We start from the raw sequence: 15,662 nt of genomic DNA on the forward strand, positions 1-15,662 counted from the left end.
GCCCCAGCTCAAGCGTAGGGGAAAGCGAGGCTTAGGAGAACGGCACTGGGGCATTTCGGGACGGCTTCCCGCTAAGCGCCGCAGCCGGGAGGAGTTCCCGGCTTAGCCACCGCCGGCGACCCTGCAGCGGGGGCGGTCGGGGAATATCCGGGCCAGGGCCGGCGTGGAACACACCGAGTGCAACCTGAGGCCGGGCTGACGTGGGGCGGCTGCCGCAGAACCCCGGCGGGAGCCGCCAGGTAGGGATGAGCCGCCAGGCAGCGGGAGCCGCTGGGTAGGGAGGAGCCGCCAGGGAGTGAGGAGTAGGGCTGCAGTCTAGGGGTGCGCGGGGCTGCCGGCAGGGCTACCCCATCCCTGTGCTGCACGGAGCGCATCCCTCCGTGAGGCATCCACGGTACCGACGGCCGCCGGAGCGTTCCCCTCGCGCATTCTCCCTGAAAGCATTTGTTTGGCTTGGAAATGCCCAGTGACAGGCAGGACTGAGACAGGTATCTGGGAAACTTGTTGTGGAACAGGTGGGAAAAAGCCAAACAAAACAGTGAACCCCCACCAGCTGTAGTGTAGAACTGTGCTGTAAAATGTGGTTTTGTGCATGTAGATATTTGTGTGTATATGTATTTAGGAGTATATGTGTGTATAAGACAAAATTAAATAAAGAAAAAACAAGAACCCCACCTGTCCTGGTCTTTTATTTGCTACTAAACACTTGCATGGAAAAAGCAATCCTATGATCTAAAGGCAAGCAATGAAAAAGCAGAAACTAAATTCCTAACATTGAAAGGTAGCTACATCAGTGGCTTCTGTGGTTGCACAGTATTTTAAAAATGTGTTTCAACTTCTTTTCTGAGACAGTGTCATTAAGCCTCTTTTTAAGCACATAATAAAAAGAGTGGAAATTAATACTCATCGGTCTCACCTATTGTGGAAATCCACCCCCTCAACCTACTAAGGTAGTTTCAGGTTTTTGGAATCTAAATGTTATATTAAGCTATTTTATATACCACTGTTTCCATGTTCATCTCTCACATCAAGTAAAAAGGTTAACCAGTTTTGCGTATTACATGTTTTTTCTTCCATGACAGATACCGTGAGTGGGCTGTGAAGTGCAAAGGAAGAAATACTGAAAACTTGAGTGGTCATTTCACAGTATTTTAACTCATCTGAGAATATCAGTCTCTTTTTGAGATAGGCAAGGAGAGTCTAAGTGAATGAGCTTACACTGAAGTTGTGTTTTGTGCACCTGGTTCTCTGGCTGCAGTCCACAGGTTAATGTGAGTACCTTCTTTGGCTTCTAATACCTCAGGGTTTTTCTGTATTCTTAAATGACTTCTAGAACCAAGACAATGAAAAAGACAATGATCTCTATTTTTTGCTAAGCTGTGCATGGGCTTAACCACTTTCCTTTCCCCACACAGTAGCAAGTCAAGGGACCTTCGCTGTGCTCAAATCTTGGGTAGAGAGTATCTGTCCTTACCAGAGGAGAGTAGGCAATGCTCTTCCCACTTTTCCTGTTATTCCTACATTTTCCCTGTTTCTATGACCTTTAAAGACATGAGTAAGTTGTGCAGAAATATCTAGTCATTGTTAGCAGCTGTTTGCCACTGCTTGAGATTAAAACTGTATTTTATGTACTAATTTTCCCAATGTTACTGTCTCTGGTTAGCATGAATCACTGTTAGCAATAGAGAATTTTCCCAAGTGGGGAATTTTCTAATAATGGGGAAGTTTTGTAAAGAAGTAGGTGGAGTCACATCAACATTTAAGTTCTCTGACATGAAGTCTTTTGACTAGTTGTTCTGTTTTTCCTGTGTTCTTCTTTTGATTGTGGGGGAACCATATAGCAGCGATACTGAAGTGCATTTTGCACAGTGAATATATTTTGCTTTTATAAAATTATTTGCCTTAGTTGTCAGGAGCTGGCAGGAGGAGAGAAGGAGCATTGTTGTAGGTTCTGTAAGAGAAATGGCAAGGTGATAGCTTTGGTAAAGAGCTTTGATTGGCATCAAGGTCTCAAACTGCTTCAGCCTATCCAGTCAGAGGATCCTTTGCCTCAGGGTGAAGCAGGAGATGGTTCTGTAACAGTTGTTGCAGTGGATTATTTTCATGGGCATCTGGATTTTACCTGGACCTACTTTCTTTTTTTTCTCTCTGAAAGTGAAAATTTGAGTACAGCAGCAGACTTTCTCAGTCTCGAGGAAATTTGTAAGTAGTAGTCATACTTCTTTTGTGTATTTTAAGGCTTGTTTTCCTCTACAGGGAGAGAAAGCACACTAATTAAAGTTCAGCAATTGCAGGACATAAACATGGGTCTTAAAACCATAAAAGCTAACTTGTAATGTCTTCCAGAAATTAATCAGAACACCTGAAGTTCATGCCAACATTCAGATTTCACAACAAAAGGTGGATATGTGTTGCATGCATGGGTATGGGTATCAGGAGTGTAGTGCACATGATGTTTATTCCAAGCAGCCTACTGTTTTGAGTAGTCTACTTTGTTCTTTGCAGTCAAAAAAAAAAAGGAATTATTTTGGGTCTGACTGTGTTACAACTCTGGTTGTTCCAACATGGGGAGTGCACACCAAGACCCTTTAGTGTCTGTGACTTGCTCTTCTGCAGGCTTGTCTCCAGAGTAGGTGTGACCTTGGCACACCTGTGAGATCAGTATGCCTCTATATTGTTTGAGATGCATTACTTTGGAGCTTAGTTGGTGGTCTGGATTGCTTGTTACTCAAGCAGTGGCATCATGGAGGAATTCCAAAGCATACACATCACTAGAAACTCTTGGGGACTGATAGAATTAGGCAGCAATTTTGCTGATGCTTTCAAACACATCACTTGTAGCTTAGGAATGAATTTGGTACCTAACCACATTTGGAAGCGTAGGATTTATCAATTAATTGGATCTTTCACCCTGAGAATCTTCTTTGTATTTTTACTGCCCCTCTCAGGAAAACATGCTTTTGTAATTATTCATACCTGACTAACGAACAATGTTAGGTTGACTTCCTTTCTCAGCTCCTATTGCTTTGCTTTCTGCAAACCAGCTATTGCGATCAGACAACAGCAATCTGAGAAAAAGAAGTAGCTTGAATAAAATTCTTATGAGAAAGTTAATTCCCTTAAGCCACAACACTGTAAAGGCACACATGTCTTATGAATTGTTGCTTCATTATCACCTTGAACTTGACAATCAGAAAAAGAAGGACAAATACCAAAAATGGTTATGGTTGAGAGTCATGGTCCAGATAGAAAGTTAGGTAATGTGATGGGTATTGCAGGTGTCTAATGTCTTACACAAATTCTGAAAGTACCACTAGGAAATAGTTGAACGCAATGATCCCTTATTTTTGTGGCACTTTGGGTATCCAAAATTAGGACTATATTTAGATAAAACATTACAGTTTTCTGTAGCCATGAAATATTTCCATTACAATGAGTTTGAATTTTTCTTGACAGTAATTTGAAAAATGGCAGTGCTGGTTGCTGGTATTGTTCTGACTTAAGATACACACTTATGAAAAAGACTGGGTGTGTGAAGGTTAAGTGTGTGAATTGACATTAACAAGCATTTTATGATGTTGAAGTGTTGTGTAGGAGTATAAAACCTTTGTCAGTAAAGAGGGAAAAAACCTCTGACAGAAAATTGAGATAACTTACAGGTTCAGAGGTAAAGCAGCTGAAATCAAGAAAATAGATTCTGACTGTAGCCTGACTGGTTTTGTCACTGTTCTACAAAGGCACCATTGTGTAAATACATGTGATTAACAATTGCATTAATTGTTTTCACAATATATGTAATTTTGCGAGCCTTATGATAAATACTGTGAGACCATGATAAAATGCAGTGTGTTCACAGTATGTTAAAATAAGGCAAACAGGTATTTAAACATGTGTTTAAAGCAAGTAAAATAAGATGTTTTTCCCATGGCTTTTGAACCTATGCAGGAAGATTTCTGCCTGATTATCTACCGGGTGCAATTTTGTTGTGTTTTTGACCACAGTGGAATTCTGTGCCTTCTGCTCAGTTCTTTGTGTGGACTGACTATAAAGTGTATTTTAGAATTCAAGTCAGAAAATCAGTAGGTATTTCTATTTGTCTATTTCTATTCTCATTTTAGGTTCTATCTACATCATGGAAAGGCCTTTGCTTTTGTATATATTTTTATTCTACTGGAATTTCCTGAATGGTAAGAAGCTAAACAGTAAGTAAGCAGTAGAACTGTTTAAGCATGTTTACTTTCCATGTATAAGCAAAGAGAAGTTAATTCCTCAGTATTCCTTCAGATGCTAGCATTTGGGGTTTTTTTCTTAACAGTTTTAATAGAAAGATCTCAGGAAGCTTTTACATTAAACTAGAGATAGGCATTTTCATATGGGGCTGAGATGAAATCTCTATCAGTGATCCAGCATAGACACCATTCCAGACACAGTACCATTTGCATTACACAAGAGGTTTTTATTGGCACTGTCAAACCTGGGAATTGTTGCAAATTCTTTAGCATTGTGTGTAAAAACAGAAACATTTATTTAAACAGAACATTCCCATCCAAGGCACTAAGTTTCCTGTTACAATGACAGTGTTCTGAAAGCAACAGCTGAGGGACCGTGCAGACATAGGTAACTCTTTTTAGTACAGCACACTGTATGTGTGCACAAAGCAGGTGTCTGCAGGTATTACTAGCCCAGTTTGTCCCAAACTTAGGCAAGAGCATGTCAAAATGTTTAACTTTGCAGAACAGAGCAGATACTTTGGTCCTTAAAATTTCCTATGGATATGATGAGACATGACTTCTAAGATTAGGCTTATTTTTGGAAAGTTAAGTTTTCTTTCAAATTCTATTTTTCAGCTTTATTCACTGTTGAAGCTCCTCGGTTACTCTACACTGTGGAACATGGGAACAATGTGACCTTGGAATGCACATTTCCAGTGAATGGGAAATTAAACTTGCAAGATTTAAGCGTCACCTGGGAAAAGAAAGATGAGTTAAAGAAGGTGGTGTATGTACTTCTTAAAGGAGAGGAAGACTTCAAAAGTCAGCACAGTGACTTTAAGGGGAGAATAAAATTATTGAAAGAGAATCTGAGCTTGGGACAGTCTCTCCTTCAGATCACTGATGTGAAACTCGGAGATGCAGGGTTTTACCACTGCATTATTGGCTATGGGGGAGCTGACTACAAGACAATCCACCTGAAAGTTAAGGGTGAGTGTGCTATCAGAGGTTCAGTACTGTCTGATACTGTTGGAAGATTTTAGAGGTGACTCTGAAGTAAGACACATCTGGATTACTATTTAAAGAAACCTATCTGGAAGTAGGAGCTGCCTGATGGTGCTTTCTTAGCTATATGTTAGTGTTCCTTTTTAGGTTGATTTGAATCCGTGTTCTGTCCTGTATTCCCAAATAAGACATGGTGTTGCAAAGCTATTTAGTCAGTACAAAGACCAGAAAGCTAGCACACTTTTCTAAACAGTGCCAAAATTGGGATAAATCCTGTGTCTCCAGTTACAGACATAATAGTGATTTTTATTTTTCCTATCAAGGGTATTACTTGCAAAATCCAAGCTGAAACTTGACCATAGGGCTGAAGATAAAGAGAAGGTATCTTGCATTTAATATATGCTGTTCTTGTAGCTTCCAACTAGTAATAATTTCCTTCCATTTGTTTAGCTCCTTACAGAACTATAACCCAAAGAGTGGTAAGCACAGGACCCAATGAATGGAAGTTGACATGTCAGTCTAAAGGATACCCAGGAGCTGAAGTGATATGGCAAAACAGAGACTGTGAAGATTTGACTGATAAGGCAAACACAAGTTCTGAAATTGGAAGGGACCAGTTGTATTATGTGACAAGTACCCTTACAATCAAAAGTAGAATTGATGAGGTATTTTACTGCATATTTTGGAATAAAGAGCTGCAAGAAAATACATCTCTCATTTTACACATAGCAGGTAACATTTCTAAATTACATTACAGTAATACATTTCAAGATGCTATGTAATTTTACCCCAGCTGAATCAGCCATTATGCATTTCTCTTTCCTCTCTAATTTTGAAAAGGCTAAAAAGAAAATGCCTGTGTTGTTTTGTTATTAATGTACGCTTCCACCATACTAACATGTTCATAATGCATGTGTGGTCAGGATTCAAAGACAGGAATTTGCATGACTTGCAGTTATATGAAATCAACTCTAAATGTTAAACAAGCTCCATTATTTGAAAGATGCATAGTTCAGACTAGAAATGAAACTCTCTCAAATAAATTAAACACGTCTTCCAAGGAGATTCTATTTTGCTGATGATTACTGTCAGATAAATTTGAACAACATGGTATTTTCTTGCAATGATAGGCTTTCCTTTGAGCATGTTTAAATTTAACTAACTCATTGTACACAGATTTTTTTCCTCATAAAGTCTGGTTTGAAGAAAAACACATGAGTGGACAAGATCAATACAGTTTTTCATTAGACCTTTTAACTGCCCTGCACCCATACTGTTTTTGCTTTTGACTACTCTTTTCTGCATTGTAGCTTGAAATGCTTTCCACCAGACTGGAAACTTGATCCAACTCAAAAAATAGTATTTCTGTTTATCAGACTGTTACTTGGTCAGGTCATTTTGCTGGTCCTAGTTTTTTACCACCTAGTTTTAAAAACATTGTGCCAGCACAGTTTTTGGGCCTGACAAGGCTTGGAAACAGGCAAGCGGGAGCGAGAAAGCCAAGGCATCCTTTTAACAGGCAAGATTGTTTTTAACGAGAAAAGCCTCTGGGGTTCCAAGGAGACCACCTATCCTTCACATTCAGAGCTTTACCAGATGGCAGGGACTTTCTCAATTAGCTTTTCTCTGTAGTCCTGATGGGAAACTAAGCTAGATATAACACTTTGTACCTTGGTGACAAGCAGGGAGTGTGAGAAGAATCAAAGCCGCTATCACATGGCATGCAGGGAACAAAGATAAATATGTTCTATCTTTTTTCCCCTTATTTGAACAAAGAGATGCAACTAACCTTAGACACAATATATAATGCTGTTATCACATCTGAACTGCTCATAGCAGACTTGATATGGTGAAAATGAAAGGAAAAGAGAGGAGCTCATGGAATTATGTAATGTCTTATCCCTCTCTTCTTTTTCTCGAAGATTCAGCTGATGGCATTCTACAGACTGAGAACAGACGCTCTGTTGGAGCAACTCTCATTGCTGCTGCTTTTGTTGGATCAGTGCTTCTATTTATGCTCTGCATAAGAAAAGGTATTCAAATTATTTATTTTGTAGCATCTCAGTTATTATCAGTCTGTTCTGTTAATTCATCCTTGTCGAGGTGGAATGAGACAATAAATGTCTGCCTTAGATCTTTTGTCCTGAAATCACTAATTCTTTTACCACATTGATTATTTCTCTTTCTTTATTGGGCCTAGTTAAATACTAGTGAGTTAATAGAGTGGACCAGGTCATCAGCCCTTCACAAACCACTTATACATGCATATCTGCTGATTTTTCTTACTGCTCTGTAGGGCAGTAAGATGAGTGTCTAGTCTATTCAAACTTCAAAGCACAGTTTATTTACCTGCTGAAAATGGAAGTTTCCTGTTCTATGTCCTCCCTTTAGACTGGGGTCCAAACTGTTGGTAGCAGGCAGGGTACTGGAAGTTTTTTAGGACTTCTTTTCCCCTTCATTCTCTGAAAATTTCACTGAACTGTGAATGTGTGTTTTTTAAGTGATCCAATTGTTATGAAGTCTGCATAAATCTTTATTCTGGTTAAAATACTGTAAAAACTGTGGACTGCATAAGAAGTTTTATGTCTAAGGTGTTAAGTATGAAAGATTTTTTTCACAAGAGGGAATATTCCCTCTTAGGCTTCACATCACTTGATTAATTTCCTTGTTAAGTTTTGAGTTTTTCTAGTTCATTTCACTAACTTGAATTGTACATTTCAGCATCACATTATGTTGCACTGGCAATAGTTTAGTTTTACTTGCTAGTTAACCAAAGAAAAAACTTGGAGAAATAATTTTTAGGGTACCTGAAAATTAAAAGAATATGGTTAGCCCCCCAAATAAAGAAAATAAGTGTTTGAAACTGGTTGCTTAACCTTAAAGAAGTACTGTTACTTTTTTTTGTTGGTGGTTGCTTGTGGAGATGCTATGAAAATGTATAACAGGAGAAGTGTTCATAAGCTTAAAGCTTCCAGGTGATGTTACCAGCCTGCAGAAGACCTGTAGATAACTCTGCATGTGTAAGAACATGATAGGAATAGGAGCAGAACATGAAAGTTCTGCAAACTCCTTGACTTCTCAAAAGACTCCCACTGGAATTTCAGTGAAGGTCAGAAGTTTCCTATGTTGCCTGACTAATATTTATTTCTGTGTGTATATGTGACAATGTACGTACATAGCATGATGTATATGATTATCATGATTATGCTACATGTATATATATAGTGTGTCTGTGTGTGTCTGTGTGTGATAAACTACAAGTTGTTCAGAAGTTAAAGTAGTACCAACAGGTTTTTGTTCTAAACCCCAAGCTGTTGTAGATGACAGGACAAGTGACCCTTTCAGACTGGAAATGGAATATGGGCTTTTTTTCACCTCAAAACACACTGAGAAGGTGATCCCTTTTTTTCCCCTGTTGTCTGATATGTTCAAATTATGGGTGAAAATACACAGTGGAAAACCACTTGAACCAGTATTTTCCAGTGTATAGTATCAGTGGACTTCTGGCTCAGGAACAAAGAAGGGAAGTTGGAAACAAAATGGGCAGACTGGGGACACTGAGGAATTTATTTTAAGGTCTTTGAAGAAATTTAGTGTTTTGAGAACCAGTGATTACACTATGCTACATGTGCCCTTTCCACTAGTGTGCTTAAGCCCTGCATTAGATCTAAAGTAAGTATTTTGTTTTCCTTTTGATTTTTTCTTTAATTTTCTTTCAGCTAAAGCAAATAAGGAAAACAGAACACCTGTGTTGAGTTTATCAATGGCAAGTACGTATATATGGCATTAATCTAGCTCAGTGTCATTCTTTTGGAAATAAATTGCTTGAGAATTTACTTTGGAATGGTGACAATCAAACAGTGATTTAAATTCAACTTTGATTTTGCTTTCTACTTTTTATTTATGTAACAACAATAAATTACAATTGAAGAGTGGCTTTCCATTACTATGTCAGCTTATTGAAAGGAAAATATGAAAGAAATGCAACTCACTCCATGAGCAGATGCATCTCTGATATGCACAAGAAAAGGACAGAGTGGTATTCTCTGTTTTGGAAAATCTGCAATAGGATGCAAGATGCTCCTGAAACATATACCTCAGGATGACATCCCATCCTGATGTGCAAATTCTCTGTAATTTGAACCATGCTGGAAGAATCCTATGTTTCTTCCAGTATTAGAATGCATATTTGAGGGTCTTTGTCACAACATTTGTGACAGTGGGTTTGCCCCTGTTGAGAGAAACACAGAAAGAAGCTTTAGCTTCCCTAACAGTTTCTTTTTTGTCCTGTTTTGATACGGTGCTATTTACTATAAGTGAAGCTCTATGAAAGGCCACTAGCACCATGACAGTGAGAAATTAAGGAGTGAAGAGTGTTAATATTTACAGTGGGATAGAAGAGATTAAAATCCTTTTGTTGCCTCTCATAATGGATATTGGTTGATTTATTTTTAACTTTGTTGCATGTTTTATTTGAAGACCGACCACCTCAAATTAAACTACTGTGTGAAAATTAGTTCACACTGGCAAGTTGGGGTTTTTCCTAAGAAAACCTCTCCTGAGAATACTTGTCCAAATGGACACAGCATTTGGTGTTAATCTCTTCTCCTGCTCTGCATTTAAATCAATTAATCCCTGGGCAGCCTGAGATGGCAGCTTTTAGCAAAGATTTATCACTATTTAAACCATGCTCACTGTTATCTGTATGTATGTCATTTGCTTAAAGAGTTTTCGAAAGATAAGGATACATATGACTGCAGAGATGCATCTTTTGAAGACAGAGAGCTGAAATGTAAGTATAAGTGACAAAACAAAAAATAGTAGCAGATTACACACAGCATAAACCATCCATGGTTTTTGAAAGATAGAGCCTTCAAGAGAAATACAGCCTCCCATTCTTTGTCTTCCAAACTCACCATCATAGCACGTTGTGTACTTTTCATTACATCAAACAATGAATCTGGTTTTTAAAACAGAAAGAAAAGATATACAAAGGAAGATGTGATGTGAAGATACTTAACAACCAAAATCAATCTATTTTTCTGCTTCACACTTTTGCTATAGAAACAGCTGTTCTCACACCATGGGGAAGGAGACAGTAGCCCATCACAGCCACTTGTGCAAGTCTCAAGCTCTAAGATTCTGTCTTGGCAGAGCAAGAAAACATGACCAAATTTCTGAAATCTCTGAAACGTAGCATGGAACAGAAGGGCAAAATTGTTGTGGTTTTCTTTCATGTTCTTGCTGACTTTTAAAGCACTTGCATTAATTACAAGCCAAATCCCTCCCTGCTACAGTTCAATGCAGAAAACATACAGATAAGCCTGTGGTTCTGCAGGTGTAGATCTCCAAGTCAAAGAGTTAAGGCCCAGGGATATGCTGCTGTGGGTACTGATAGATAAAGCACTGAGTGCATTTGAAAGAATTTAAAAAGTTTTTAAAAGAAAGGGGAACCTAAGCAACAGCAATTTCACTGTATTTGCTAAAGAGCACTTCCCACCACTTCCATTTCCCACCAACTACCACTTCATTTCCTCCCATGATCATCTGTTGCTTGATCTTTTAATTAATTTCCTTTTAGATCTTTAATTTGGACAATGAAGGAAATTTTGGTACCTCCAAACTCTAGGAAAGAAGCCCGAAGCCATGAGCTATTCTGTGACTTTTTTATTTAGTAATTTGATAATTATTTCATATAATTTTTCCTTTTACAGATTTGCAAATTGAGAAGACCTAGATAGGAAAAGAAAGAGAAGATTTTTATCTCTGTGGTGAAGATGTGACAGCTCAGGTGTTCTGTGTTCTATCTCTTAAAGGGGATATTATTTTTTTGTTTTTATTGTGTGAAGACAATCTTCTATGTTGTAACTTGGGAAAAATGCAATTAAGTTCAAAAAAATGATAGCATAAAAAGTCCTTGGATTCATGCTTTTATATATGTGACTAGATATTGAGGTGTTTATTTAAATATCTGATTTTCTACCTTCTCAAGTTTAGGTAAATGTGTCTTTCAAAGACACCTTTCATTCAAAATGTCTTTAAGGCGAAGCGCTTTATGTCTGTGACCATCATTCACTTCACAGCTATTTCTTGACAAGTAATCTTCTGGGCATTTTTTTCCCTTCCTCACCTGAGCTCTCAATTTCCTGCAGGGATTTTGTTTTCCAACTTTTACAGAATTTTTGCAATTCTTTGATCATCATAAAAGGATGCAACAAGATGAGATGACATACATACAGGGCATTTTCTGTCCCTAAAATACCAGATACTCACAGCTAAGCCTGAAATCAATGCTGTAACCCTCTTGGCAACTGTGTTTGAGAAGTTAAATAATACTGAGTTTTTTGATCTCTTAAAAGTATTTTGGGAATTAAATTTCCCTGTGATATAGCTGGCACTACTTGGTTACTGTTCATTACTATTCTGATTTACAATTTTGGGGATAATATGACAGTTTGGACATTCAGGAAAAACAACTCTTGTTTTGGAAGCCTTTATTTTCATCTTGCAAATAAAAGAAAGAAAACTTTCTAGGACTTGAAATACATGCACATGTGATTACCTTAGAAGTGCAGGGGAAACATGTTCCTGGATCACATTTCTTAAGTTATTATGTTAAATTTTGCTAGGTGCATAGCTTGTTTGTTTGTTTGTTTGTTTTAGTCAGGGGTGGTTCATACACAGGTCAAAATTATTTATTACAATGCTGTTCACAATTATATTTTTTTAATAAAATGTGTTTTGTTCTTCTTGTGTTCTCCTCTGCTTTTCTTGACTTGTCAGTAAGTAGTGTAATCACTACTTTCACTTTTTCTGGGAAAATAAATACCTAAGATTTGGGTGTAGAAGAGTGTCTACACCCATGTTATCACTGTAATGGCTCCCACAAAGAAGAGATGGTGAAGAACTGGAATCTCGTTGGACTCAACTCTTATTTTTCTGTTTAAATAAGTTTGTTGTGCAGTCCGAAGTATGTGAATGCAGTTGTTAGCCCAGGGTTTGACTGCTGGCTGTATTCAATCCAGCTAATGTAAGGTTGTATTTATTACATCTCAGCCAGATGTCCTATGTAGTATGGTAGAGAAATGTGTCACATAACCATAACAGAGTTGGTAGACTCCAGTTAAGTAAAATAATTATTATAAAGTGATTTCCTTAATTCATTGCCTAGCTTGCATATTCTGATACTGATTCTTGTCATTTCCCATGTCCCAACATGCTTTTTCAGGCCATCATCTGGGTGTCACTGTGAAGGTGTTAGCCAATTTTTAATTATCCACAGAGTGCAAAAATGTTTTTGGAAATACCAAGGCCCATTTGTAGACAAAGCACTGACTTTCCTCAACTTGCAAATGTAGAATCATATCATCATGTAAATAATTCCCTTTCCAGATAGCCTAACCTCTTCATTTTCTACATCCTCTTTGAGACTGTAATAGCTGTGTGCATAATAAAGAAAAAGTGGCAAATCTGCTTCTTTTAGTTATTATCAGCATTTGCAAGGCAATGTCATTAGTGAATGCTTAGAGTCATGGAACTGAATTTTATATCTTTATCAAACAAAGGGAATAGTCCCATTTATCTTTTCCCAGCAGAAGAAAGGGTAAGTTACTGTTGAAAATGCTGTATATTATCTAAGTAAGATAATGAAATGGGGGGATAAAAATACAGTTTTAAATTCTATAGCTGAACCCTAACATCTAAAATGATAGTGTTTGAATTTCTGAGTGGTTGGTAGAAGTGTGAAATTTTGCTACTTAGAAAAGCAAGACATGTGAATAAGCTTTAAATAAATAAGCTCTACTTTATACTTCTCTGAAATAAGAACCAGAACTTACCTAATTTTAGTAATTTTACACATTAAGAGTTTAGAATAAGCTAAGTCTCTCGGCTTTATGGCTACAGGGAGACAGGCCCATATGTTTATCCTCTAATGCCATGAGTGGTTTCAGCTCAATTGTTTTCCACTCATGACAGAGGGAGAATATACAAATAAGTGAAAGTACAATAAATTTATGTCATGAGAACTATGTAAGAGGAAATCCTTCCTATCCTAACATAAAAAATGTAGTTAAGAACTACATGTGTAATAGTATTTTTTACCTCCAGTTAAAAATATTTGTGTAGCACTTCAGTGTTTTTGGATATCTGGAAAATGAAATCTGGAAGGAAGCCAGTGCAGACTTAGCTTCATTAGTAACTGCATTTTGCTTCCTAATGGCCAAGCACTAGATTTCCAGAAGTGCTCTGAAAAGCCGGGTTCATATGCACTGTCTACACTGGCTAATTGGTATTTGGGTTCAGGACGCATTCATTTGAAAAATGTAACTGAACCATTCTGGAGGCCTGTTTTGTGATGTGGCACTTAATTTTGAAGCATTTGAATGCTATTGCTAATAACAATTACATTAAAGAACTCATAATAAGAGAGATACAATCATTGCTATTGACCCACAGGGCTTTCTTTTCATGGAGCAGCATGCAGGATATGTCCCTTTTCCCTTTGGCCAGAAAAGTAATCTTAATGTCCTTGAGGGCCATGTACCAATGGTGCATCATTCCAGCATGGGCTAACCAGCAAAATGACAGAGATACTAACACTGGAATTCTTGCTTCTGCAGATGTTAACAGAAGGACTTCTGATTTTACAGCATCTTCCTCATGATTCCCTGTTTCTCTCTCCACTTCTCTGGTCCTGCAAATATTATCCCAATCAAGTCCCTGACAGAATCTATTTGGTTCATGAGATGTCCAAGGCAGCTCACTGACTGTTGGGCAATTGCATTGAGCTTTCTCTCTGTCTCAAAATGAGAACCCCTGAAGAAACCCTATTGTAGGCAGAACTGCCTCAGAATGAGTAGAATGTGGTGATGGTGACTGTGAAGCAACTTTGAGGTTCCTTTTCTGTCAGGTGGGAAGAGAACAAGGAGCACTTGTTTTCCTTCTGGAAGTCACAGGAACTGCAGAGAAACTAGACACTTAGATGCAGGGGAGATAGACATTCCTCTATAAACAAGTGAGGAGGTTGTGGAGGGGATGGGGAAGCAAAGGGTTAATTAGAAGAGAAGGAACATAGCAACCAACAAGACAAGGCTTCCTTATGCAGACAGTGTCACATGGTAGGACACTGGTATTCTGCACTGGCAGGTACTGGGAAGCACCATGACTTTAGCTGGGACATCCAGCTTTTACAGTGGGTCTGGTAGAGCCGTTACCACCTCAAAATGCTCAAGTGCTCTGCATGACCTACACATTTTGTATTTTTCTGCTTTATTTCTTTATTTTACTATTAATAAATCTGATGCCATGAGTGCCCCCACAAAGCAGGACTCTGAGCCAAGTTAATGTGGGATAAGATAAAAAGATACATTCTTTAATGTCCAGGCTTAGGGCTTTTAGGAATACATGATGACATCTTCATGCACTCCCGAACACTGAATTCCATGGCTTTTATAATACTGCTCACCCAGTCATTACTTTACACATTTCTCAGTCCAGCCCCAGTCCCACCCCCAGGAATTTGGTCTGGGGGTTCATGGGACCCTGTGCTCTTCATTAGCTCCTCTTCCTTGGGCTTTGGAGTTCTTCCAGTGTTCTTAGACTCAAGGTTGTTGGTTTATGTTTGGTCTTGTTTTGCAGGCCTTTCTGATAGTCTTCAGCTTTTCTGCCTTGAAGAGAGCCTGAATAGCTAAAAGAGTTTGAGCTACTAATCTGTGGTAGGAGTTAGGATATATAAACAATGAACTCAGGCTGTTACAAATATGAACACTACATTTGCTACAGTTACTGTGTTCCTATTACAAAATGTGAAAATCAAAAACTCCTTTGGCATCAATCCTTTAAAAAAGTAATTAATTGTAAGGTGTGTTTGCATAAATACTTTTCCCTAAACAGGCTGTTTGTCTTGTGGAAGGCCACAAAACACACAAGCCTTTTGAGAACTGGCAGCAGGTGGAAGGTGAAGATGAAGTTAAGAGAAACAGTAGGCATGAAAGCATCAGCCAGGAACAACCTTAGGGAGATTCCCCCACTCTCACATACCTACTAAAACAGCACAGATCCCAGTTGTCTGCCATCTTGTCCCTTTTGCTTTTACTGAAAGTATTAGGCCATCATTAGGTCTAACCTGATTTTAATTGTAAATCATAGATCAATCTCAACCCTAACCTTATGGGCTTTTCTTTCTCCTTCACATGCCTAGTAATAGGAACCCCTGACTACAAACAGCTGCCAAAGTGGTCAGTGGAGCTTTTCTGGGGAAAAACCCAGGAGTTACTTTATGTGACAGGGCTACACAGAGTAAGTGTACTAAGGAAATAAAACTGGTTTAGTTGAGTTGAATTGCTCTGCACTAGGCAGCAGGAGACATGATTTCACAGTCTGACTCAGTCTGCAACTGTGAGGCAGGCAATGATCACAAATCATCCAAAACCAGCCAAGTGCTTT

At 38.4% G+C, this 15,662-nt stretch overlaps 1 protein-coding gene across 2 annotated transcripts; it reads left to right on the top strand.

Moving 5' to 3' along the window:
* The first annotated feature begins 1,853 nt into the window (after positions 1-1,853).
* Positions 1,854-11,967, top strand: CD274 (CD274 molecule). Of its 2 annotated transcripts, none has more exons than XM_071581424.1 (8): positions 1,854-2,202; positions 4,119-4,202; positions 4,848-5,201; positions 5,667-5,948; positions 7,139-7,249; positions 8,936-8,986; positions 9,943-10,008; positions 10,931-11,967. In XM_071581424.1, exons 2-8 carry the CDS (start codon positions 4,133-4,135, stop codon positions 10,951-10,953), a joined length of 957 nt encoding a protein of 318 aa, XP_071437525.1. In that variant the 5' UTR covers positions 1,854-2,202; positions 4,119-4,132; the 3' UTR covers positions 10,954-11,967. The 2 variants fall into 2 exon arrangements, with proteins under 2 accessions (XP_071437525.1, XP_071437526.1); XM_071581425.1 differs by having other exon boundaries at positions 4,119-4,187.
* Positions 11,968-15,662: the final 3,695 nt, after the last annotated feature.

The sequence above is a fragment of the Pithys albifrons genome, chromosome Z (assembly GCF_047495875.1).
Source record: "Pithys albifrons albifrons isolate INPA30051 chromosome Z, PitAlb_v1, whole genome shotgun sequence".
Classification (NCBI taxonomy): Eukaryota; Metazoa; Chordata; class Aves; order Passeriformes; family Thamnophilidae; genus Pithys; species Pithys albifrons.